Source organism: Mauremys mutica, chromosome 8 (genome assembly GCF_020497125.1).
Source record: "Mauremys mutica isolate MM-2020 ecotype Southern chromosome 8, ASM2049712v1, whole genome shotgun sequence".
NCBI classification, from domain to species: domain Eukaryota; kingdom Metazoa; phylum Chordata; order Testudines; family Geoemydidae; genus Mauremys; species Mauremys mutica.
The window spans coordinates 6,342,169-6,369,367 of NC_059079.1; the positions used below are offsets into that span (position 1 = coordinate 6,342,169).

At 49.3% G+C, this 27,199-nt stretch overlaps 1 protein-coding gene across 1 annotated transcript in view; it reads right to left on the reverse strand.

The window, feature by feature from the left end:
- Positions 1-6,237: 6,237 nt before the first annotated feature.
- The window catches only part of PDZK1IP1 (PDZK1 interacting protein 1), a 28,807-nt gene continuing 7,845 nt past the window's right edge, over positions 6,238-27,199 (reverse strand). The window contains exons 2-4 of the mRNA XM_045028497.1: positions 17,426-17,534; positions 9,013-9,114; positions 6,238-6,890 (exon numbers count right to left, since the gene is read on the reverse strand). Coding sequence (XP_044884432.1) covers positions 6,818-6,890; positions 9,013-9,114; positions 17,426-17,534 — 284 coding nt within the window. The 3' untranslated portion in view covers positions 6,238-6,817. The remainder of the gene's footprint in view (positions 6,891-9,012; positions 9,115-17,425; positions 17,535-27,199) is intronic.

The window sequence follows — 27,199 nt, forward strand, 5'->3', positions numbered from 1 at the left end:
GCTCTCCAGGCAAATGTGCTTATGATTACTATCCTACAGAACAGAGCTGAAAGCAATTTCACACGCAGGCCACACCAGGGTCACTCTCCTTTTGTGTGTGCTTGGCTCTCATAACTCATTCCAAATGACACCAGTTTCTGCTTCATTCTGAATCAAAACCATACACTAATGAATGGAGCAATCACTGTTCCACGCTCCGTAACAGCCCAGCATTTAAAGAGCTCTGCAGAAGCTTGAAAGCTGGTCTCTTTTCACCAACAGAAGTGGGTCCAATAAAAGCTATGATTCACCCCAAATTTGCCTCTCTAATATCCTAGGACAGGGGTCGGCAACCTTTCAGAAGTGGTGTACCGAGTCTTCATTTATTCACTCTAATTTAAGGTTTCACGTGCCAGTAATACATTTTAATGTTTTTAGAAGGTCTCTTTCTCTAAGTCTAGAATATATAACTAAACTATTGTTGTGTGTAAAGTAAATAAGGTTTTTAAAATGTTTAAGAAGCTTCATTTAAAATTAAATTAAAATGCAGAGCCCCCCTGGACCAGTGGCCAGGACCCAGGCAGCGTGAGTGCCACTGAAAATCAGCTCACGTGCCGCCTTCGGCACACATGCCATAGGTTGCCTACCCCTGTCCCAGGACCACCAGGGCTACCACACTGCAAACGGCATGCGACTGGTGCTCGGCTCATGTGTGCGAAGATGAACCAGTGTTATGGTTACTCATTACAGACATGGTGTTTATAAGTTATTTTGCAACCAAGAAGTAAAAGGAAGAGGACCTTGCCTTCCCCACAACCCCTCCACCCCACCGCTCAGTAATGTGAGCTAAAATGCTTGCGTGGTGTAAATGCTAAATGACTAATCTGAGGTACAGTCCGTTGAGCAAGGAGTTGCCAATGAACTCTGGGATCGGGTTTCTGAAGTCCACCTAGCGTTCAGTGCTTACGTTGCAATCTGTGAGCGTCCATAGGCTAGGAATGCGTGGGAGAGCAGTGCAGACTAGAGATTACAGCCAGGGACTGGGAATCAGGAGTCTGGGATTCTATTTCTGTTCCTACCACAAACTCAGTATGTGACTTAGGCATGTCACTTAATTTTTGTGCCTCACTCTTGTCACCTGTAAAGTGGGGAGAATACTGACCTGCCTCACTGCAGTACTGGGAGCCTTAAATCTGAAACAGAGAAATTGACAGACTGGACCAGCCCAGGGTCCATCTAGCTCAGTAGACTGTCTCCGACAGCAGCCAGTTCCAGCTGCAGCCAAAGAAAGTGCAAGACACTCTGCAATAGATAGTTATGGGATACAAAACTGCTCCCTGGGAAAGTTGCTTCCTGACGCCCAATCAGAAGCTGGCTTAGGTCCTGAGGCAGTAGGGGTTAACTTTTCCAAAACACTTGGATTTTTTAAAAATCTTTTCTTTGTTATACTATTACATGCTTTAAGATCTCCGGTGTGGTGTACTGAAAATGGTATTGAAATTGCGAGCTGTCACTTTAAATGCATGGGAGGGGGCAGCTTCTTGCTCCTGTTTGCAGGCTAGGAGACTCTCTAGAGAAGCTTGCAATCCAGACTTCACAACCATAAGACTAGAGTAAGGTGGGGCAAGTTGTGCCTCTCTGTTCTGGGGAGCAGCCTGTATTCTCTCTCTCTGTTCTGGGGAGCAGCCTGTATTCTCTCTCTCTGTTCTGGGGAGCAGCCTGTATTCTCTCTCTCTGTTTTAGGGTTATTGTATGTTCTGGCTCTGATTTCTAAGAAATAAAGTCCTGTTATGCTGCAACCTTTCAGCAAGAGTAATTTTATGTTGTTGACTTCTCTCTTTGTATACCATGAACATAACAGTCAGAAAAAGGGCACTTTATATATTGAAGTATTATCAGATGTAGTACTATCATCTTGACACTAGCTAGGCCATGTTTTAATATTTTATTTGAGCCCCTGGATTTCCTGGCCGCCTCCTACTGAAGACATCAACAGCATCACCTGGGTGAAAATATTTCCTAATTCCAATAACATTTGGTTCTGGTTTCGATGTAAGGAGACACTCTACAGGGGGAGAAAGCAGGAGGAGATTTTGAATTTCCGACTGTCATAGGCCACAGGGATAACACACACTAAAGGTTTCCCTTTCTGCACTGCTCTTGCTCCTTCACCTATCTTGGCATCAGAGTTGCTGTCAGTGTGAGGAAGAGCCTGTTACCTCTCCGCTGCTGGGCTGGGCACATCCTCTAGAATCAGTGAATAACAAAAAATATTTGGTATCTCTATAGCTCTGTTTATCCCTTTACAAACACTCAGTGGAGTAACTCTGGATTAATAATGGTGTAAATGAGACTAGTGCTTGTCCCTTAGTAATTCATTCTGTCCGCACCCCCCTAACGTAGGTCTGATCCCTGTTTTACAGACAGGCAAATGGAAGCGCGGAGAGAAAGTGACTGGCCCAAGTCAGTGTCAGAGCCGGGAGTAGAACCCCAGTGTACTGCCAGCCAGTCCTTTGCTCTCGCCAGAAAACTCTGCTGTTCAGAACAGGAGGTGAGATCTAGAAACAGGCTTTGTTCCGTTTCTGACTCAGACTCCAGGTAGATTGAATCTGCTGCTCACCGAACAAAAACTTCAAATCGCTCTTGAAATACAGTGTGGGGTCATGTCGCTGCTTTTGTTCTTCTGAGAGCTGCTCGAATGCTGTGGGAAGTGGCCCCAGCCCAAATTTCAGCATCACAGAGCCCTAGACTGCAGAACAGTTTGGATCTGGCTCTGAACAGCACAGATCTAGCCCCTCTTCACTTAAACACACAGCCAAAAGGCAACAGAATTTTATACATACATCCAGCTTCCCCCGGTAGCTACATGTGCATTAGTGCTCCTATGCTTGAAATTTGATCCAATACAAGTGTTTCAAAGCTCGCTTGGCAAATCTGTGCAGCCCGTGGAGCACCCATAAAGTTCTTGCGGGGAAGCCCGGCCTTTTCACACGTGTATGCAGCCCCTAGCGCAATGAGGCTGTGATCTTGACTGAAGCCCTTGGGAACATCTAAGTGATTCAGCAACAAGAGAGGGAGCACGGGTGAGGAAGTCAGTTGGATTTGCAAGCGCTCCGCGGGTTTCTCCTCTTAAACCAGAGCAAGGGACATCACAATTGGTCTGAGGTGTGAAAGAAATATTCTGAGGCTGGCAGGAGAGACCGTGTAAGCAGAGGCAAAGCCTGTGCAGTTTAAAAAGCTTCTCCGAGCCTAAGCTCAGTGCACTAAGGAAGAGGATTTCATGAAGCTAGAGTGGAATGACTAGAAGCCAAACTAGGTGAGGCTAACCTGGCTGTAGCCAGCTGGTGTCTCTTGTCTTACAGTTAGATTATCAGTTTGAGGTAGGGACTCTCCTTGCTCTGTTTGTGCAGTACCTAGCAGCAGCATGTGGTCCGGGGTAGGTACCACTATCACTAAACAATCGGCTACTCTAAACCAAACCTCCTTTCCCTCCCACCCCCAACCTCAGAGCTAGTCAAACCCAGAGCCACCCAGAATCCCCTCTTATAGTCCTTCCTTAATGGCCTAATTCCCTGCAGCTGAGTCCACCTGAATTGAAAGCAGGCACCTGGGAGAGAGGTCACCACCTCTCTACCAGGCCACGGGTGGAGGCTATAAAGGCTTCATCACTAAAGGATTTTAGCCCAGCCCTGCAAACACTTGCATCCCTGAGAGGGGATACTCCAGAGCTAGGTATTTGTGTGCTCAGGCTCTTAGGGGGAGTGGCTGGCACATTGTATTAGCCAAGCATGCTTGACAGAGGGTGTTGGGAGCCTCTTATCTGAAGCTAACCTCCCCAGATTATTGCAGCTTCAGCAAAACAACCCAGCGCTCTCACGTAGGAATGAGAGGCATTCTGGTTAATTAACAGCCCAGGGGGAAGGAGCTATTCTAACCTGCAGCTAGCCAGCACCCGTCATTGTCAGGGACCTGATCCAACTCCCACTGGAGTCTATGGGAGTCTTTCCTGTCACCTGGAGGGGAGCTGGATCCAGCCTTAGGAATATTCACATTAGCAACAAGGGAGCCAGTTTGGTGTGGCGCAGGGGATAGGGCACTGGACTGGGGCTGAGGAGAGACCCCATGGCTCTGCTACTGGCTGGCCTTGAACAAGCTGTCTGTGCCTCAGTTTCCCCATCTGTAAAATTAGGGTAATGCTATTTAACTCTTTTCTAATGCACTTTAAGATCTGTTTGGTGACAGGTTTCACTGGTAGCCATGTTAGTCTGTATCAAGAAAAAAAAAGGAGGAGTCCTTGTGGTACCTTAGAGACTAATAATAGTCAAAATAAATACATTTATTAGCCTAATAAATTTGTTAGTCTCTAAGGTGCCATAAGGACTCCTCGTTTTCATTTGTTTGTTTTTTTAAGATCTATAACTTTTTCATCCAAGTATTATCGCTCAATAAAAACGCAGCTCCCTTCCCCACCTCAGAACCTTCTCTCTGCCAGGTTTCCAACCAAACAGGCCCTGACGTCTCTTGAGGTTTAAAAAGTTTTGTTACCTTATTTTATTATTCTCTTTCCCGCCTCTCTGCACAAGCAATTTCTGGCCCGTTCTAGAGTGCAGAGAGCTGCGACAGTCAGAACAGAAATAACAGTGAGGTCCATTGTCCTTAAATACTGGAAAACCCACGGAACTGATACATGTGGATATATTACTTCAATATTTTCCCTATGGAGGGGGGTCAGGCTGATGGCACCTGCTAGGTGCTGTCCACACACATAGCAAGACGCAGTCCCTGCCCCACAGAGCTTACAGTCTGAATAGACAAGACAGACAAACAGTGGGAGAAAGAATTGAGTGTTACCCCTATTTTATAGATGGGGAATGAAGGCCCAGATCCCCAAAGGTGTTTCAGCTCCTAACTTCCGTTGAACTCAATGGACGTCAGCAGCCTAAATATCTTGGCCAGAGAAACTAAGGCCCAGATCCTCAAAAGGTATGTTGAGGGGTTGCAAGCCTGAGAGGGGACATGATAACAGTTTTCAAGTACATAAAAGGTTGTTACAAGGAGGGAGAAAAAAATGTCCTCCTTAACCTTTGAGGACAGGACAAGACTCAATGGGCTTAAATTGCAGCAAGGGCAGTTTAGGCTGGACATTAGGAAAAACTTCCTGTCAGAGGAGTTAAGCACTGGAATAAATTGCCTAGAGAAGTTGTGGAATCTCCGTCACTGGAGATTTTTAAGAGCAGGTTGGACAAACACCTGTCAGGGATGGTCTAGGTAATACTTAGTCCTGCCATGAATGCAGTGGACTTGACTAGATGACCTCTCGAGGTCCCATCCAGTCCTATGGTTTTATGATTTAGGTGCCTAACTCCCACCGGAAGACCTTTGAGGATCTGAGCCTAATGACTTGACCAAGGTCACACAAGGATTCTGGGGCGGAGCCAGGAATTGCACCTCAATTTCCTGCGTCTCAATCCAGCGCCTTAGCCACAAAACCCACCCTCCTCTCTCTCCCATCAATGCTCTGGGCCTTAGATAGATCCCAATCCTATATTCCTCGCTCACTCCAAACTCCCGCTGAGGCTGGGCTGGGCCTGTGAGAGAACCAGGATGGAAGATCTGATTCTAGCCTTCCTGTGGCAATCCCAGGCTGGCCCTGCCTTCTGCATGTTGCTGGGAATGGGACTGTCGTCATTTTTCACACCGCATGAGGTTCTTTCCTGTTCACAAAATTCTTTTGGGTATCTATGAAGACGCTTTGTGCCTTGTAACTCATTGGGTGCCACCAGGACGTTCAAGAATAATTCTCTTTATTGCTACCAGGAAAATATGTTCACAGGAGGAGATTTCGGATCGGGCAAATTCAACCAATTGGCTTCTTTGTTCATAGAGAGACATAAAAAGGAAAAGGTGATACCTCACCTCCAAAAGGATGCCCAGCTTTGGCGATCAATAAATAACTAGCTCTTGAGGGAATGTGTATAGAATATTTGAGCTTATTCGGCTATAAAGAAAGGCTGTTAGACTGCGCAGTGATTAACAGATATGCTATTACACCAGGCATAGGTACCGACTCCATGGGTGCTCCAAAATTGGTGGGTGTTCCGCACCCACTGACAGCTCCCCGCCCCAGCTCACCTCTGCCTCTGCTCTGCCTCCTCTCCTGAGCGGCCGCCGCATCCTGCTTCTCCCCCCTCCCTCCCAGCGCTTGCGCCGCGAAACAGCTGTTTTGCGTGGCAAGCTGGGAGGGAGGGGGGGCGGAGGAGGAACGCAGCGTGCTTGGGGAAGAGGCAGGGCCTGGGGCGGGGATTTGGGGAGGGATCCAATAGGGGCAGAGTTGGGGCAGGGGCGGGGCTGGGGGGCGCGAGCGCCCACCGGCGCCAGACCAGGACTAAGAAGAAGAGATGTCACAGGTGACGTTATTTTAGACAAAAAGAAGGAAGGGGCTTCTGTCCATGCCGGGCAGCACAGCAATCTTATAGCCTAGCTTGGAGTGGATTCCTGGTTCCTGCTTCCCTCTTGCTTCATTGGGCAGGGGGGGTGGAGAGAAATCTGAACCAGACCTTTATTCCCCCTCTGCATTGTCTGAGCCGTTGGCTAGGATGGCCTCTCCCACTCCCTGCACACCGACAGGGAACAGGGAGTAAGAGGCAGCTGTGGCTGTTGTCCTTCCTATCCTGCCCAGGTTTGGATGATGCTGGGAGCAATCTTCATCTTCCAGGGCATGGGTGAATCCATGGGCGACTCCTGGCTATAGAGCTGACCACAGCACAGGGATGCCAAGTTAGAATTGGAGAGGGGCAAAAAAGGACGGCACAAAATGGGCGATCCTTGAAGGTGGCTCTTACATTGGAGTAGTGAGGACTTTCCCCTCGTACTCAACGATATTTTCATAGGCGTGCTGGGTTTCTTTGGACCTGAAATGTTACAGGAAAGCCGTCAGTTACTGTTACGTCCACAGCATACATGCAGACACATAAATAAAAACATAAATACTCTTGCTGGAAGGTTGCAATGTAACATGACTTCATTGCTTAGAATTCCAAATGATAACATGCAAGAACCCAAAACCAGAGAGAGAGAAAACAGGCTGCTCCAAAAACAGACAGGGACAACTCACCCCATCTTATTTGAGTCTGGATGGCTGCAGACTGACTGCTGCTAGACTCAGAATACACACTTCCCTATACACACAAGAAACCCCCCTGAAATTTAAAGTGACAGCCTACAATTTTAACTGAGTTTTCAGTACACCACATTTACCACGACTGTAAAGGAAGGATTTATGGTTAGGCTTTTAAGTCAATATTCCTTAGTTTGAATGGAGCTAGAGGAATGGCCCATGCTGTGTTGCAGTTAACTGGCTTGTGTATATGTGAACCATTGTCCTCTACTGGATGGAGTCAAAACTGCTTGACCGTGTGTAACTTTTGCTTTCATGGAAATTGTGAAATAAGTCCATACTGCAATTTTTCCAGCAGCAGGAGCTGGTGGCTGCTCATGGAGGATTAGCAGGCCCCTGCCAGAGGTGGGTGGGGAGGTGGCAGCAGGTCCTATCACAGGAAGGGGGCAGGAGGTGTGGCCTAGTGGGAAGTGTCTCATTCATAGCCAGGGATTCTGGCCACTGCTGCTCATTCCTGTCCGGCCACCAGGGCGAGGGAAGCGGCATTGATTAGGAGCATTGGCCTAGCCCCGCAGAAGCACCCTGAGGACCAGGGGAGACACTGCAGCACCAGGCATTGTTAGCACCAACCCCCTCACCCCATCAGCCAGACCGGAAGCAGCAGTGGCAGCCTGGGATCCTGTCTGATGGTGAGACACCGCCCTCCCCCCAGCCTGCCCCTAACCCCACTGTCTGGGACGGGACTGACATCTTCCGCCTCCTCGCTGTTGGAAGAATCACAGCAGCTTGGGGAGAGGAACGGGGGAGACTCGGCAGCCGTGCAGATCCCATGAAATTCAAACATTTGCCTGGGACACTACCGTGCATTAAAAATAAAAAAAATCCCTGATTTTTTTTCCAGGGTCGTAACTATGTGTCATGGGGCCTGTACTGCTAACAGCTAATGCTCAAGTAGCAGCTTCTGGATGGTGGAACCCAGGATCAGGGCTTTCATACTAACCAGGGCAAATTCATAGTGAAAATGCCTCAGCTCAGCCTGCACTAATGTTACACTGCTGCTGCTATCAATTATGCCTTTTCGGTGGTGGGAATTGCCAAAATGAGTGTACTAAAGTCCCCGATCCTGCCAAGACGTATGCCCCTGCTTGATTTTATGCAGGGGCATAAGTACTGCAGGATCAGGCCCTATCTTTGCTAATGGCAGCCAGCCCTAGAAAGCCTACACTGGCCAGAAACAAAAGTGAACCTGACCGGTTGCCTTCGCCAAGTGGGCTGAAGGACCTGGCAGCATTAAGGGTGAACAAATCAGTTTGATTTTAAAAATCCTCCTTTTGTTTTCATAAACTGTTATTAAGGACAAAGAGGAGACTCGTTCTGACCTTTTCATGTTTGTCACCTGGCAATCTCCCTTGTTTTATGAGGGCAAATTTGGGCCCCTCCACACATGTAGCGAGGAAAATGACCAGAGGAAAAATTCTTCCAGTGCAAACGTAGCATAGGTCCAAGACTGTCAAGAGTGGAGGGGGAAAGGGGAGACAATTGTACTGTGGTCCTGAGCTCAGGGGCCCCCCCAAATCATTTGTAACTGGGGTAGGACCCCAGCAGACATGATCTACCGGGGTCCTAAATTTTATCTCAACCGGCCTGCTCAGAGCCACCATAAGCAGCTCTGCACTGTCCCCTCCCCGCAAGACTCGGCCTAGGAGGTGTCCTGGGGGCAGATGGCAGGACTAGGCCCAGGTCCGGCCATGAGAGGAGGAGCTGCTTAAATTTACACTGGAGATTATTTTGGTCACCAGAGCCCCGATGCTGAATGGCCTAATGGTGACGTCAAACCATTTCTGCCCCCGTCCTGGCCTAGCACAGAATGGGATCCTCTTCGGATGAACTCAAAAGCTCCTGAATGCCTGGCTCACCTGAAATCAGCCGCTGTGATTGAATACCTCCCCTCAGTCCCGTTGGATACGACAGCCTCTTCCTTCTGGTCTCCTATGGTGACCACCGACTCCATATTTTCCCTAACAAAAGAAGCACATTTGAAAGAATTTAGATAGAACCATGGAAGGACCATTGGCTGCACTGTATTTGTGCCTCTTGGCTGACACACAAGTGAGCGACAGAGTTTCAGCTCAAACGATTTCACACTCTGTAAAGCTCAGGTATCATTTGAACAATAACCCGAAGCTTTCATATTGCTGAGCAAGCCGTCGAGAGAGAGGAAAGGTGGGTGCGGCGATATCTGTGATTGGAACATGCTTTTGAGCTTCACGGAGCTCTTCCTCAGGTCTGGAGAAGGTAACCAGAGCATCCAAGCTAAACACAAGGTGGGACCGATTGTTAAGCACAAGGGGATCACAAGTTGTTGGAGAACTCTCACAGTGGACAGTCATCAGGTGCGCTTTCTGGCCTTAACAATCTGTGCATGAACTCTATTCATAAGGTGATCAGTGAAGTTCTTTGTCCCAGCCAAGTTGGTTTTTGATTTTCACAGTATTGCCAACTCTCATGATTTTGTCATAAGTCGCATGATAATTACTGGCTTCCTTAAAGCCCCAGCTCCTGGAGTCAAGTGGAGATGTGATGACTTCAGCCTTTGTTCTTAAAGAAAAAGTGTGTTTCTGGCCCTCGTGGCTGTGGAAAAAGCTTACAGCTCTGACCCCAGTGCACCCTAAAGGTCTGCAGCGTGGGGCATGGGTCACTTGCTGGAAAATTCTCTGCACCTTGAAGTCTTTAAACCATGATTTGAGGATTTCAGAAGCTCAGACACAGGCTAGGGGTTTATTACAGGAGTGGGTGGGTGAGATTCTGTGGCCTGCGTTGTGCAGGAGGTCAGAGTAGACCAGGGGTAGGCAACCTATGGCACAGGTGCCAAAGGCGGCACGCAAGCTGATTTTCAGTGGCACTCACACTGCCCGGGTCCTGGCCACAGGTTCGGGGGGCTCTGCATTTTAATTTAATTTTAAATGAAGCTTCTTAAACATTTTTAAAACCTTATTTACTTTACGTACAACAAAGTTTAGTTATATATTATAGACTTATAGAAAGAGACCTTCTAAAAACGTTAAAATATATTACTGGCACGTGAAACCTTAAATTAGAGTGAATAAATGAAGACTCGGCACACCACTTCTGAAAGGTTGCCGACCCCTGGAGTAGACGATCATAATGGCCCCTTCTGACCTTAAAGTCTATGAGTCTAAAAAGCAAAAGGCAAACAGAAAGAACACCAAATCTATTATTTTTACATCACCTCCTGATTAAGCCAGTCTCATGATTTTTGAGGATCCTGACTCCTGATTTTGGAACATTTGGGGTTGGCAATACTGTTTTCAACTAACGAATCCTTTCGTGCTCCCCTAACAAGCAAACGAATGAACCTCAAAAGGACCCGAAAGGCTGTTTGCTTAACACACCAGACTATGACTGCTTGTCCAAGCTTCTAATAATAATCATCAGTTGCAGAGGGCCTTTCACCCCCAGATCTCAAAGCACTTTATGAAGGTCAGGATCCTTTTCTCCATCATAGACAAGGGGACAACAGTGGCAGAGAAAGAGGCAATGCAAGAACTAGAACCCATATCTCCTGAGTGCTTTGCTAGGGCACTAGCCACCAGACCACACTGCCTCCTTGCCACCATCAGCCAACATGGGCCAGGGGACAGTGTTCCAGACCAGGAGTCAGAAACATCAGCTAGTGTGAACCGATAGCCCCCTGAAGTCAGCAGAGCTCTGATCCAGCTGAGACGCCACCCCTGGGCTCTATTCCCAACTATTCCCACTTCATAAACAGTAACTTCTCAGCACCCCTGGGTCTTCATCCTTCTTTTCCAGAGGGGGAAACTGAGGCTCTGAGCATCATTAAGGCCCAGATTCTCAAAGGTATTTCAGCTGACCTTGGCCTGTGTAATTTGCCCCAAAGCACAGAGAGAGTCTGGGATACAGCCAGGAACCGGTCAGCTAAACCAGGGTGAAGATTTCAGGATGAGGGGTTTTCTCACAAGTTGTTTAGTACTTTGTGTTTCTCGTCAGGCTGGGACAACCACACCAGGATTGCCTCTCTCAGGACATTTCACTTCTTCCTCTGCCAGCTGCAACCCAGAATTGCAAAGATGCCGGAGAATAAAGTGGTTTGATGTGAGAGTGATGATCTCAGATGGCTGCTGGGGATCTCGACAGAAGTAGAGAATTCTTCCTCCAGACTTCAAAACTACTCCACAGCAGCTACTCTAGGCAGGGGCGTGGAACAGGGGAGGCGAGGGGGCCATGGCTCTCCCACTTTTACCGGCCATAAGGGCAAGCAATGGGAGGAAGAGGGCGGAGAAGAATGAGCAGGGGTAGGATCTTGGGGTAAAGGGCAGCATGGGGGCGGGGCTTCAGGGGGAAGGGGCAAGGCCACAGTTTGGGCACCGGTGTGGCCCCCCACTTTTAGGAAGCTTCTGCCGCCCCTGACTCTAGTTACCCTGCGTGACCCTCAAATCCTTCCTAGGACTAGATGGTTTTTCACCAGCCCCTCGCCTCATGCCCCAGTCCCACTGCCAATCACCCAGGCTGTATCCAGCTCAGTTCCTTGGATCTTACACATTCAGCTCTCCATTGCAGATCAGAGGACTGACCACTGGCTGCTCATCGATCCTCCGGGAAATGCTGCAGCAGCTGCTACCAGAGAGCATTATGGGACAAGTGTTCTTACCCTTGAGGGCACCAGGCTACTTGCTGCAGAGGTGGAGGTGGGACAGCTGGAACAAGGGAGAAGAGGGGGCTCAGGAGATAGTTTCATGGCCTATCTTTACAAAGGGGAACAAGGAGGACCTGGGAAATTAAAGACCAATCCGCCTCACTTCAATAGCTGGTTTGTAAGCAACTGGAGGATAATAGGGTTATAAGGAATAGTCAACACGGATTTGTCAAGAACAAATCATGCCAAGCCAACTTAATGTCCTTCTCAGATAGGGTTACTGACCTAATGGACGGGGGGAAGCAGTAGATGCGATATACCTTGATTTTAGCATGGCTTTTGACACAGTTCGGCAAGACATTCTCATAAGCAAACTAGGGAAATGCGATCGAGATGAAATTACAAGAAGGTGGGTGCATAGCTGGTTGAAAGACCATACTCAGAGAGCAGTTATCAGTGGTTTGCTGTCAAATTGGGAGGGCGGATCTAGTGGGCCTGCAGGAGTCCAATACTAATCAATATTTTCATTATTGACGTGGATAATGGAGTGGAGAGAATGCTTCTAAAAAGTGCAGATGACGCCAAGCTGGGAGGGGTTGGAAGCACTTTGGAGGACAAATTTACGAAGTGGGTATTCACCCATGAAAGCTCATGCTCCAATAGGTCTGTTAGTCTAGAAGGTGCCACAGGACTCTTTGAATTTTAAACTTGGAAAAGCAGCAAAATGACCTTGACAAATTGGAGAATCGGTCTGAATTCAACAAGTTGAAATTCAGTAAAGACAAGTGCAAAGGACTTCACCCAGGAAGGAAAAAAAATCGAGTGCACAACTACAAAATGGGGACTAACTGGCTAGGTGGCAGGGCTGCTGAAAAGGATCTGGGGGTTACAGTGGGTCACAAATTCAACGTGATCCAACAATGGGATGCAACTGCAAAAAAGGTGAATATGATTCTGGGGGGGTGTTAACAGGAGTGTCAGACATAAGACACAGGAGGTCATTGTCCTGCTCTACTCCGCGCTGGTGAGGCCCCGGCTGGAGTATTGTGTCCAATGCTGGACATCACGCTTTAGAAAAGACGTGCACAAACTGGATAGAGTCCAGAGGACAACAACAGAAATGATGGAAGGTTTAGATAACCTGACCTATGCGGAAAGGTTAAAAAAACTGGGCCTGTTTAGTCTTGAGAAAAGATTCTGGGGAATGCGGGGACCTGATAACAGTCTTGCAATATGTTACGGGCTGTTATAAAAAGGACGGTGATCACTTGTTCTCCATGTCCACTGAAGGCAGGGCAAGAAGCAATGGGCTTAATCAGCAGCAAGGGAGATTTAGGTTAGATCTTGGGGAAAACTCTCTAACTCTACGGGTAGTTAAGCTTGGGAACAGGCTTCCAAGGGAGGTTGTGGAGTCCCCATCATTGGAAGGTTTTAAAAGGATATTGGCCAAACACCTGTCACAGATGGTCTGGGCTTACTCGGTCCTGCCAGAGCACAGGGAGCTGGATTTGCTAACTTCTCGAGGTCCCTTCCAGCCCTACACGGCTACGACACCATGGCTGATAGACCAGCGATTGACCCAGCGACCTCCAGAGCTAATAAGCACATGCTCCTACAGCTCGACCTTACTAGGGTGGTAACAGACTCATCGCCTCTGTGGACTGGGTACAGAGGAGGATCTGTAACATACACTTACCAGTAGGTTATATGCTTACTGAATTGTTCACGTGCTTTGTCTGTTTTCTGCAGCCACAATGTTAATAACTATGGCTCAAAAATTCCCTACTCAGAGACTTTGCCTGAATATAATCACTAAGGGTTGCAGGATTTTGCCCTGGGGGATTTCTGGTGAGTCAGTCGTTCTTTAACTGCTCCTTCTGCCTAGGTAGCAAATCCGATATCCCGGCAGTTGGCCCTCCCTGCTGCACAGTGCCAGGTTTGCAGCACTGGGTGAGACTAATTTGTCAGACCTTTGAATTGTTTTCTGCTGCTAACTGGTTTTTCCAGTCAGTCTCTGAGTAGACTATTGCAAAATACTTTGCAATGTTTTTTTATTTCAACAGTAGAAGAGACTCTGCCTCAGCTGGTGTCTTGGAGTCTGTGTCTGAGAAGGTGTGTGTGTGTGTGTCCGTGTCCTAAGCTGCTAGGGTCTTGGAGTCTACATCCGAGAAGGTGTGTTTGTGTGTGTGTCAGTGTCCCAAGTTGATGGTGGCAATTAGCTGATGGTGGCAATTGGACGGGCTGTTCTTGGTCAGCCTATCACACAGCTCGACTTGAGCCAAAGACGTTCGGACCTGGAGCCAGATCCAGCACTGTGTCCTCCCCCAAGGCTCAGGGAGGTTTGATCTACTGCGCTGGTTCCGGTCCGTTATACATGCATGTCTCCGATTCCCTTCAGTACTTGCTGGTGGGTGATGTCCGGGGCATGCAAAGAAATGTCAAGGCAGAAACAGGCAGGGATTAAGCTGATAACTGCTGTCACAGTGACAGAACCGGGGCTGGAATGCTGCCAGCTTGCTAAGCCTCAACAGCATCTTTTCTGATGAGAAGACAAAGTAAAGTAAAATGGGCTTCTAGCCTTCCCAACCTTCCTCCCAGCCCTAGCAGCCAGATTCTAGCACTAGACAGGACAACGAGGAGCAATGTTTGAGCCAGAGATACCACCACGCTCCTAGGAAGAGGGGGTCAGACGTGACGTGAGCAGTGCTGGCTCCACCACCAAACAGCTGTGCAGCTGGGCCACTTTCCTGACTCTTAGGGTACGTCTACACTACCCGCCGGATCGGCGAGCAGTGATCGATCCAGTGGGGACTGATTTATCACATCTAGTCTAGATACGATAAATCGACCCCCGAGCGCTCTCCCGTCGACTCCTGTACTCCACCGCCGCAAGAGGCGCAGGCAGAGTTGACAGGGGGAGCGGCAGCAGTTGACTCACTGCGGTGAAGACACCACGGTAAGTCGATCTAAGTACGTCAACTTCAGCTACATTATTCACATAGCTGAAGTTGCGTAACTTCGATTGATCCCCCCCTTCAGTATAGATAAGGGCTTACTAGACAACATTAGCAAGCATTGGATTTGACGTATGGATTTGGCGTAAAAAATCAAAGCATGTGTTTTAGCTCAAGGGTAGCGCCTGCTCTGTGTTAAGGAAAGGAGAGCATGCCCAGAAGCTAGGAGGGTATGGGACCTCATCCTCAGCTATCCTACGACCCGTTTATGCCACTCTGGCAGTGTAAAGGGGATGTAAAGTGCCAGAAAGGGCCCCTTGAAAATGCCCCTGCACTAGGGGCTTCCTACTTTGTATAGGTCTGCCCTACTGCAGGGTAGGGAGTGAATCAGGGATGTGGACAGGTCACACTGTGCTACAGCTGTTTTCTGCCTCTCAGGGCCCATGGGGGCACAGGAAAGCAGAGCTGAAGTTAGAGCAGCCCTGAGGCAGCTCTAGCTTACACTGGAGCTGGACAGACCCCTGCAGGATCCCAACAGTGGTTTAAAGCCAGAGACCTTAATCCCCTCTTTCATAGACTCAGACTTCAAGGTCAGTAGGGACCATCGTGATCATCTAGTCTGACCTCCTGAACATCACAGGCCACAAAAATCACACCCACCCACTCCTGTAATAGACCCCTACCCTCCAGCTAAGTTAGTGAACTCCTCAACTCATCATTTAAAGACCACAAGTTACAGAGACTCCACCATGTATTCTAATTCAACCAGCAAGTGACCCAGGCCCCATGCTTCAAAGGATGGCGAAACCTCTCACGGTATCTTTCAACGCTGCCCCAAATACAGAAATGAAGTAACTGAGAACCAGGCCCATATTATCTACTGTATTTATCTCTTCATTCAACTTTTCTCATTCTTCTTCTCTGCCCCTTTTCTACCCCTCTCTGTTTAGCGTTCACTCACCCCGCTCTCTCTCTCTCTGCTCCCCATTGCACCATAGTTTTTCACTGGAATTTTTCTCTTTACTTCATTTCTCCCCTCCCCCCAGCGTCACGAACCCAGGATGGTCCTGGCTTGAGTCAAACTTTCAACCCTGGAAACCTTGGATTTGACATGAGGCCGAGCAAGTTAACCCATCTTGAGGGTGGTGACCTCAGCAGCATTGCACAACCTGTCTATCTGTGATCTGTGTTTAACATGTTAAATCTTAATATATTAAACCATCCATCGGAAGTACATATATGGCCTCCATCAACATATTATCTGAGCAACTACCGGTCTTTAATGTCTTCATCCTCACAACACCCCTGGGAGGTAGGGAAGGGCAAGTCTCCCTACTGCAGTGATGGGTTCATGGCCAGCTAGAACCCATGTTAGCCTGCCACGCTGTCTGTGTGGACCCTGCTGACCCACACTAACAGTCCATTAATGTGCTTTGATCTAGTCCTCTTTGAAACTGGACTAGATCAAAGTGCATTAAGAAATTCTTAGTGTGCATCAGCAGGTCTACATGGATGCGGCTGGCTAGTGCAGGGTAAATTCACACCCCTGTTGCAAAGTAAGTGTCCAGGGAGACAAGCCCTGAGGCCCAGATCTCAAAGGTAGTTAGGTATTTAACTCCCACTGAAATCAACGGGAGTTAGGTGTGTTAATACTTTGAGAATCTGGGCCTAACTAACTTGCCCAAGGCCACACAGGAAGTCTATAGCAGAGCAGAGACTTCAACCCAGACCTCCCAAGTCTTACTGACCATCCTTCCTCTCTGGCCAGATCCCCAAAGTATGTCAATGATCATGACATCACTGATGTCCAGGGGCCAGATTTTCAGCAGCTATCATTTTTGGTACCACTGTTTTAAGTCAATCAAACATGGCCCTCTGAGACATCTGGTTAGTCAGTCGTCCTTTTAACTGCCCTGTATCCCTTGGTGGCACCATGCAAGTGGTGAAACATGCGTCATTTCACCTGGCCTTCCCTGCTACCAAGTAACAGCTGGGCCAAGGCAGCAGCGTCTGTTCTAAATGCCACCCGACTGAAGGGACTGGAGCGATGAACATTTCAATCAGCTCAGAGTCTGGCACTTCAGCCCTTTTCCTTCCTGAGTCTGGAGCTTGTACATTTGCCACTTTAACGTCTCAGGCCTGGTCTACACTAGGGGGGTAGACTCGATCTAAGATAGGCAGCTACGAGAATAGCATAGCTGAAGTCGACGTATCTTAGATCGACTTCCTTCCCATCCTCATGGCGAAGGATCGATGGCCACGGCTCCCCCCGTCAACTCCGCTTCCGCCTCTCACCCTGGTGGAGTCGACGGCAGAGCATTCGGGGATCGATTTATCGCGTCTCGTCTAGACGTGATGAATCAATCCCCAATAGATCAATCGCTACCCGCTGATCCGGCGGGTAGTGTGGACGTACCCTCAGTAACAAGGCTTTGGGACTTTAAGGGGCATTTCTGGATTCTGGCCAGGACAGGAAGTGGAAGTGTCACCACAAGGTTACACGGTACGACCATTGCCTTGTGCGGTGTTGCTCACGGTCCCTGTAAACCGATACCATTAAGAGGATCAGGAAAGATTCCCTGTTTTTGTGCAGTGATTACATTGTGCCTACATGGCTAAAACTCGAAACGGCCTGCGTTTGGAGCTGCTCTAGCGACAGAGAAGCCCAAGTCAAATGGAAGGAGGAAAACCCACACTTACTCTTTTTCCTGACACCAATACTTATTGACTGCAAAAGCAATCGCCACCAGGACTAGGAAAACAGCCACTGCAATAAGCCCCTGCATCCACGGCTGGAGATTTCCCAGGCCTGTGAAGAAAGCGGGGAGACATATGTTAGAGATGTTTTTAGCTTCACCTGTTCTGTTTAGGTTCTTAAACTGCCTCCATTAATATAGGCTCTCAGGGATCCATCCTGCTGAGCTTTCTGGTCCCAAGCCAGCCACACACTAAACCCATGCTGGAATTTAATCATCTAAGAAAGCCCACTGAAGTCCGTGTAAGCACACGTTTAAGTACCTTGCAGGACTGAGTCCGCAGTTGTGATTGACAGCATGGGGCAGAGCTGAGAAAATGAACACAGCGCTCTTGAGCCATAAGCTGGGTCTTGACCTCAAGGCCACCCTGCTTTAGTAAGGATACGGGGGGCTGGTTGGTCAGTGGTCTGAGCCTTGCAGATCCCAGCAGGCGAAGAAACCGGATTGGCATTAAAAATCCACACACACCCCAACAGCCCATCCAACCCCACCACATCGATACCATCCCGCGCCTCATGCAGACTAACAGGGACAGGATGGTCTTTAGCGTTGCACTGTGGGATGGACGTTGGCACCGACCACAGTGTTCCAAAGTCGCAGCCCTTTCCTTTGTCCTCGAGAGTTGTACCAGGGGCCTGTCAGCTGAGCCAACCCTTCCCTTTCCCTCATTTCCACTGGAGAGGAACCCAAACCAAAGCCTTGAGTCCAAATGCCCTCCAGTGTTGGGTAATTAAAACTCTGGATCTATTTTTCGCATCTCAGACCCATCTCTAATGTTCTATTTCCCTGTGTAGAACTAAAATAAGCCCCAGGTATTTGGGGAAAGGACAGTCTTTTCGTTATACATTTGTACAGCACCTAGCGCAGAGGTCCCATGCCCAGGTTGGGGCCTTAGACATAACCACAGTACAAATAAATAATAGTAGCAATATAGTCCTCATTCAAAGTGCCATTTGTTTCAGAGAGAGGAAAACAAGAAAAAACGAATATAAAGACTCCCTGAGAAACAGAGAGAGCACAGTGTGACTAACTCCGTAACATTCTGCATCTGATGGGAAAAACAAACTGGCATCTGCCTCACAGCTACTCCCTGCCTCGGTGGTTCAGGATGCAGCACACACTAAAAACAGAACGACATCTCCTTTCAGTTAGGCAGCAGTGTACACCACATCTTGTTTCCTTCATATTGTGCCATTACTGCAGATTCAAGATACACTGCAGGTCACATTGTCTATTCTGTTTCTGCTTCACATACATCTGTGCTCCCCCACCCCCACTACCAGAGTACTTGAGCAGCACCTCCACCCACCTTGAGAGGAAGGGTGGCCCAGTGAGGAGGTGCTAACCTAAGACTTGTCAGGCGTGTGTTTACGCCCTTGTTCTGCTGCTGGCTTCCTATGCAACCTTGGGAAAGTCCCTTACAGTTGGGTTTTTAAAAGGTACCTAAATGCCTTTAAAAATCAGTCCCTTTTTGTTCTGTGCCTGAGTTCCCCATCTGTAAAATGGGAATAACATCACTGCCCTGCCTCATAGTGGTGGTGTGTGAATAAACACATTAAAGAGTTTGAGGTGCTCAGAAGCTGTCATAAATGGGAGCCACCTAAGTTCCTTTGATAGATGGCTTACCTGATGTAGCTACAATGATCTCCATTTTACAGATGGAGAAAAGAACCATAAAGAGTCTAAGTGACTTGCCCAAGGCCACACAGGAAGTCAGTACCAGAGGTATACAGAGCAGGGTACCCATGTCTCCAGAGTAGCACCTTAACTACTGGACCATTTCACCTCTCAGAGCAATTAGACAAAAACATAACTACTCTTGCTGAAAGGTTGCAACGTAACACGGCCTTATTTCTCAGAACTCAGGATAACACACAAGAACCCAAAACCAGAGAGAGAAAAAACAGGCTGCTTCCTAAGGCAGCCAGGTGCAGCTCACCCTACTTTGCTTAAGATGGCTTTTTCCAGACTGGCTCTCAGAACACACTTCCCTACAGGGCCTTCTAGCGTGCAAACAGGCAACGGTGTCCCCAGCCTCTGTTTGCCAGAAGCTGGGAATGGACAACAGGGGATGGATCATTTGATGATTCCCTGTTCTGTTCGTTCCCTCTGGGGCACCTGGCACTGGCCACTGTCAGAAGACAGGATACTGGGCTGGATGGACCCTTGGTCTGACCCAGTAGGGCCATTTTTATGTTGTTATGAACATGAGCAGAACCTCTTTCCCCCTTAAGGTGATAACTTGCAAGTCCAACACAGTCCTCAATACACGATATCTACGGGGCTTCTTCACAATCCCTGTGTAGTCGGCAGGACGGTCTCTCTGGCTGTTGCGTGAATGTGCAAGGAAGGGAGTGCAGAGAGCAACCTGTGCCGGGACTAGGGACAATCCAAGTCCCTGGATTTGGGGGAATGCAGGTTCTGTTCCCTCCATATGCTCCCAAGGATGCACCTCGCCTCGATAGGATGGTGCGGTCGGTGCACCATCCCTATGCACTGGGTGCGCCTTGATGGCCAATTGCTTGCTGAGCTGCCCTTGGGGGAAATGTGACTCCACATTGTCCACAAAACAAGGCTGTGACTAAACACCCCAAACCAGCTCTGTACCTGCACTTTTATCTTCGCAAGCCCACGCTGCTCCCCCCAACCCCTCTTTCCGGACACGAAAGCCTCCCCCCGCCCGCTCACGCTGAGCAGTGCCGTGTTTTCCTGACTCCGTAATCCGTCACTAATGGTGATGATGTTGCAAAGCGGATTATGGTGGGCCCATTAGCATAACAAACCTGGCGAAGGAGGTGCCAGCATGTTCGGCGTGACACTCCGCTAGCTGGCGGCTGCTCGTTTGGAGTGTGATCACCTTCCAAGTTTTGGGGGAGGGACGGGGCTGGAGGGGGGGCCAGTCGGCAGCAGAGGGAACCAGTTGCAAGCTGGGGGGCGATGCATTCAGGAGAATGCAGGGAAACAACAAACACGACAACTCGATAAGTCAGAACAAAAGCGGATGTGGTTCTAATCCCCCCCGCTCCTTTGCCAAGCCACACAGAGTTTTCCCGCATCTGCTAAGCCGGAGTGCTCCCCACAAGCTGGCTCTGTGGTGGGGAGCGGGGGAAGGGAACATTAAAGGCTTCCATGTTAATAGCAAGGATGAACTTGGGGTTAAGTCTTGGGACTCAGGAGACCTGGCTTTAGTTCCTAGCTCTGCAACAGACTCCCTGTGTGTCACTTAAGCCCAGATGCTCCAAGTAGTCCGGTGCCTAACTCCTAGTAGATCAATGGGAGTTAGGTAGTCAGAACAGCTTGAGGGCAGGAGATGACGAAGAAGGCAGTGTCTAGATGGGACTCTAGGAGGAATGTAAGAAGGCAGAGGGCAATCCCCGCATGGAGTTTGGCTGGGACAATCTGAAAAGATTAGACCCCCGGGACCCAGTCATGGTCCCCCTGAAGCCAATGACAAAACTCCCATGGAGCCCAGCTCAGGACCTCCTTGCATCCGTCAGGGCTGAATTAGCACCCTGTGACATCAGTGGAAAGACTCCCTTGGACTGGAATGAGACTGGATTGTGCTAAATACAAGTCAACAGTGTAACACTGCTGCAAAAAAAAAAAGCAAACATCATTCTGGAGTGTATTAGCAGGAGTGTTGTAAGCAAGACACGAGAAGTCATTCTTCTGCTTTACTCCACGGTGATTAGGCCTCAACTGGAGTATTGTGCTGAGTTCTGAGGGCCACATTTCAGGAAAGATGGGGACAAATTGGAGAAAGTCCAGAGAAGAGCAACAAAACTGATGAAAGGTCTAGAAAACATGACCTGTGAGGGAAGATTGAAAAAATGGGGTTTGTTTAATCTGGAGAAGAGAAGACAGAGTGGTCATGATAACAGTTTTCAAATACATATTAGGTTGTTACAAGGAGGAGGGAGAAGAATTGTTCTCCTTAACCTCTGAGGACAGGACAAGAAGCAATGGGCTTAAATTGCAGCAAGGGCAGTTTAGGCTGGACATTAGGAAAAACTTCCTGTCTATCAGAGTGATTAAGCACTGGAATAAATTGCCCAGGGAGGTTGTGGAATCTCCATCGTTGGATTTTTAAGAGCAGTCTAGACAAACACCTGTCAGGGATGGTCTAGATAATACTTAGTCCTGCCATGAGTGCTGGGGACTGGACTAGATGACCACTCGAGGTCCCTTCCAGTCCAGTGAGTCTATGATAGAAAGCGACCGTTTTTAAGCATTGAGAAGCAAACTAAAAATGGCTTCACTCCCAGGAGGAAAGAAGTTTATGTAAAAGGGAAAGACGCACAGAATGCTGACGGATGGGTCCTGGCCCGGATGAATGTTAACAATGTTTTTCTAGAACTAGGCTGGCTGGTAAAATGTTTACCTTAGATTAGCAGCACGGCCTACGTTTCAACAATGGTCCCTAAAGGGCTCTCTCAGACAATGGTCTCTCTGTTTCTTTTCTAGTCCAGTTCAGTAATCAGTGCTTAGGTAGGGACGCCGTAAAGTGAGGTCAGCATTCGCATTAGTAACTCCTGGTGACATGTATTTGGGCGAGGAGCCTGGGAATATCCCTTCAGGGGCGGGGCGGTGGGGGGGGACCTCTCAGGCTAATCAAGATCCCAGATGATCAGGACTTTGTCTTTCAATAGGAAATTGAAAGGGAAGCTGGTTAGAACAACAGTAAAATCCTACCCTACCTAGCGTATAGGCAATGGGCCAAATTCAGGAGTGAGGTGCCTGGTGGTGGGTATATCAGGTGTAAATGGGTATTTACTGGCATCCAATAAGTACATATAATGAGTGTAACTGATGCCAAATAGAACTGATGCCAAACTGAGGCACGGAGAGACTAAGTGACACAGGGATTCTGTGGCAGGGCAGGGAATTGAACCCACATCTCCCAAATCCCTAACCAGCCTCCCTCCCTGGCTCAGGGCCTGGCTCTTTTTGTGGTTTTACTCCTTGCTCGTGTAGCTGCTCCCCGAAATGGCCCTGTATGCAGGACCCAGCTCAGTGTTTTCTTGGTCTGGTTTCATTTTGCCCCCCTTCTTTACTGGCTCTGATCACTTAAGAGGGCTGCTGCTCAGATGAACTTCTCTGCTTGGTTGTGCGTATGTGGAAGTCAAGGCTCATCCTTCCCAGGCCTGCTGCCTGTTCCCACCCTGCTCGTTCTCCCGCACCCCATAAGCCTTTCCTGTGAGCCCAAAGCCCCTCCCCAAACCAAAAGTCTCCTTCACACACCCCTGATGTCCCACCAAAGTCATCTCTCTGGCTTCAGACCCTGCTACAGCTGTCTTGTCTTTTCCACTTTGAAAACCTAGTGGAAATGCTTCCGAGGGATTCAGCCCAGCCACTGACTTTGCCGGAAGCCCAGCCAGTGGGCCAATTTCTCTTGCCAGCAGATGAGTTTTCCCTCCTGCGCATCTCATTTATTCTGAAGGCTGTGATAGCCACAGCCCCTCCGAGAAATGAGGCGGCGTAGCACGGGCTTCCAGATCAAGAGGGGTTTCCCTCCAGCGTCACTGGAGAGAACGTGCCAACACAAGCATGCGATAAGGGCAAAAATGCAAAGCCATAGACAATAGAAATCCAGAGACAATCAAGTGTGTATCACTACTGAGCATTCAGTGGCTGCTATTTCCTACAGCATCTGATGCAAGTTATTAGATACGGCTTCTAAGACAGCTTCTAAATTTGCACTGTGAGCCCCTAGCAGGGTTTGAACCCAGCACCTTCAACTCAGACCACTACTACTTCAAGTACCACTGTTAGATCTGCCCCTTTATCCTCGATACAGCTCACCCTGTAGGAGTGGCCCACGAAAGCTTATGCCCAAATAAATGTGTTCGTCTCTAAGGTGCCACAAGTCCTCCTGTTCTTTTTAACTCTAGGAGCACGCTCTGTGTGCACCCAGAATTTGGGAGCATGCAAAATCACCCAGGGTTGCTTGTTGAAGCCCTGTGATTACGTCCACATCTCATCACCTGATCCGCACCCACAGCTGCAATGTGCACATGCAAAAGCAGGGATTTGCCTGGGCAAAACTGCAGGCACAACTGTAAAGGCTGGGTTGAAAAACGTGGCTCCTTGAGTCTGCATTTGAACTTCACCGAGGCAGCCCCCCTGGGAGCTATTTATTGCTTTGCTGATCCTTTTGATAGAAAAAAAAAATAAATGCACATCTGAAGCATAAGTAAGCCCTGTCCAACAGCCCTTCCCGTTGCTTGAAAGGGCTTTCCATAAGAACAGGCATAAGATCAGTTCAAAACTCCAGCACTGAAACTCTCCCCCAGACTATGGGAAAGTTTGGATTCAGATTGAAATCTGGATCCGCCTCTCACAGCTCCACCTGTAAATGGGGCAAATGAGCCTGTGTGTCAGCTGCTGTGATTCATGGTTTTGCCATCTACTTATGTGTTCAGGTGTGAAATCCCCTCCTTAGCAGGAAGGACACAGTGTCATTAGCGATACTGCACACCAGGGCCGGCCTTAGGCCGATTTGCCCGATTCCCCCGAATTGGGCCCCGCGCCTGAAGGGGCCCCCACGCACCGGCAGCGTCTCTCCCGGAAGCAAACTCTGCGTCTCCCGGAAGCAGCAGCTGTTGCTAGGCAACGAGAGACGCTGAGAGACGCTGGCCGGCAGAGGCAGCCCTGGCTGCACTTGCAGGACAGGTCGGGGGGCGGGGGGAGAGAAGGCACATGTGCCTTCCTTCCTCTCCCCCTCCCCCTCCCCCACCCCCAGCACTCACCTGGAGGAGACGCCAAGGGAGCTTCTGGTCTGTGGCAGACAGGAATCTCTGCAGTGGACCTCACTAACCTGAGCAGTTGGGGCTTCCAACGGTGAGTGTTTGACCCTGTGATTCCCCCAGGGTTTGTAATATTGGGTTGTTTTCGTGGTGTTGGTGTCTGAGGGTGAGTTTGTGACTGCCTGTGTCTGTTTTAAAACTAAAGTCTTGGGATCCTGTAACCCAGGGGAAAAGCCCCGAGCCGGTACTTAGTGCTGTGAACTCCAGGTGAGAGAGAGGGAGGTTTGGAGGGGGAAATCAAATACATCAAGAGGGGAGAATGCGAAAGGTCTGCAACAGGGCAGGCTGAGACTTTTATCTCCCCCCCCCCCGCAAGAGGGGAAACTGAGGCACTGAGTGATCAAATTCCCCTCTCCAAATTATTTGCAAAGGAGGAGGACAGGGGCTCCTATCCAAAACTGTTCCCTTCCCATCAACTCTGCTTTCCCTGCTGCAAGACCGCTGTAGGGGCTGAATATTTCCATTAAACCATGGCTCCTTCATTTGCCCTGCAACAATGAAATAGACCGGCTTGGGGGGAATAGCCCCCCCCCCCAAAGCTTTGTGGATATTAAGGTTTGGGGGGGGTATGATAATATTCTAGATCAATCAAATGCCCAGCTCAGCTTTCTAGCCATCCAGCAGCTTTAGGGCAGGGAAGGTAGGTGCTCTTGGTGCAGAGTGGTCACAAAACAGGGGTGAATTTAGCGGGGGTTGAGGGGTCCGCTTGAAATCCCACCCGATGCAGCCACACAGAATCATTGGCAGCGCTGGGAGAGGCCAGGAGTGGAAGCAGGTGGCCTGGGGGTGGGGGGACATTTGCCCTCAGTCCTGGGCTCTGGGATGGACTAGGCTGGGTGGTGGGTTCAGTCTAGTCTTCCAGCCTGTTGCTCTCACTGGGGTTTGTGGTTTTCATCTGGCTCCACTGAAAAGACCAAACAAGCCCAGTAGAAAAGGGGAGTGAGAGAGGCAGGAAGGAGTTTGTAAGGGTTTAAGTGACCCATCAGCGAAAGAGTAAAACCAGAGTTTGACTGGGTTTCCCCCCAGTCACCACTCCTGCAAACACTGGGCAAGGGGCAGCTCCATCCCCCACTGAGGCTATGGTGAGGGGCAACAGGGGAGGAAGGAAGCCACATGGCAGTCCCTTCCCCCCAACACCACCCTCCAGCCCCCAAACTCTGTCCCAAAGCCTACACCCACCCCTCCGCACTCCCTCCCAGAGCCTGCACCCCTCCACCCTTCCTGCACCCCACCCCATGCCCCAGCCCGGTGTCACGAAGTGTGGGGGAGTTAGGCCCTGCACCCCCAAACTCCCTGCCGATTCACCAGGACTCTCAGCCAGCCAGTAAAGCAGAAGGTTTATTTAGACGACAGGAACACAGTCCAACACAGGTCTTGCAGGCACAGATAACCGGATCCCCCCGGTTAGGTCCATTTTGGGGCCTTACAGCCCCCCCCCTCGGGGATCAGAGCCCTTTCTCCCTGCTTCCCCTCTATCCCCAGCCAACTCCCGTCTGCCTAACCCCCTCCAACCCCTCCTCTCTCCTCCGCTTCTTTCCCGGGCCAGGAGGTCACCTGACTCCTTTGTCTCCAGCACCTTTAGATGCACCTTTGCAGGGAGGGGCCCGGCCATCTGTTGCTAGGCGACAGAACCTCAGGCATTTGGTTGCATGGCCTTTTGCTGCTAGAAACTTAGGATCTGTACCCAACCCCCAGTAAGACCAGTCCCACTTCGTCACACCCGGAGCCTGCACCCAGCACCCAAACTCTGTCCCACTCAGCTCTGGGCAAAGCTCCTTGGTCTGGCTCCCAGCCCCTCTCCAAGATTTGCAGCTGTCTGGAGGTGCTGCCTTCCACACCTTCCTCATTCACACCTCATTCAGTCAATGGGGCAATTGATTACAAAGTGGAGGGAAGATCTTATTCTACTTCTAGCAAAAAGACATTTTTCTTTTACCTTTATGCTACCTTAGGGGCCTGCTATAACATATTACTAAGGTTCAATACAAAGTCATGTAAAAGTTATACAAAAATGCATAATGCAGAGATTTATCTACAACTGCATTGATTGACTGCTGTGTGCAGTAATATAGTGACCCCATGGTCTTTGAATGAGGCTTTATACTCGGGGGGGGGTGCGGTGGCAAGTTGGGGGCAAGCAGGGGGGCAAGCGGCAGGTGGGCAAAGAGGCGAGCACTGAGCCAGCAGGGGTTCTAGGGGCAGGCATGGGGGTTTCTGGCAGGGGAGGGAGAAAGTGAAAGGTGGCGAGTGGTGGGTGGGGGACTGACTAGGAGGGACGCAGCAAGTCAGTGGGGTGAGGAGGGGTGTGATGGTGGGGCTGAGCGGGGAGGGGGCGAGTCCTATTTTACTGCTGTGATCTGGTCACCCTGTGTGTGCCAGGTTTCAGAGTAGCAGCCATGTTAGTCTGTATCCGCAAAAAGAACAGGAGTAATTGTGGCACCTTGGAGACTAACACATTTATTTCAACATAAGCTTTCATGGGCTACTGCCCACTTCTTCAGATGCATAGAATGGAATACTTCTTTTTGCCTATGTGTGCCGTTTCTCCCCCCCTCTCCAAACCTTCCTCTTTGGCCCATAGCTGTTTCAACGGGGTGGCGCTGAGGAAGGAGGGTTTGTTTCTGCGGGGTGGGCGGCGCTGGGGGGGGGGCAGTGTTTCCACGGGGTCGGGCGGTGCTGGGGGGAAGCAGGGGGCATAAAATAGACATTATTGAATAAAATCAGTTGTACAACTATCAAAACAAATTATTTTCCTAATATGAAAGTGAAAATCTATAATTAATATTCCTTTAGAATGTGGTGACTTCTATCAATATGGGCAAGAGATCAAGAGATATTGGTAGAAAGTACCCAAGTGGAAGTAAGAAAAGAGCCATATACAAGGCAAAGGCAGTTGAAAGACAGAAGCAAAA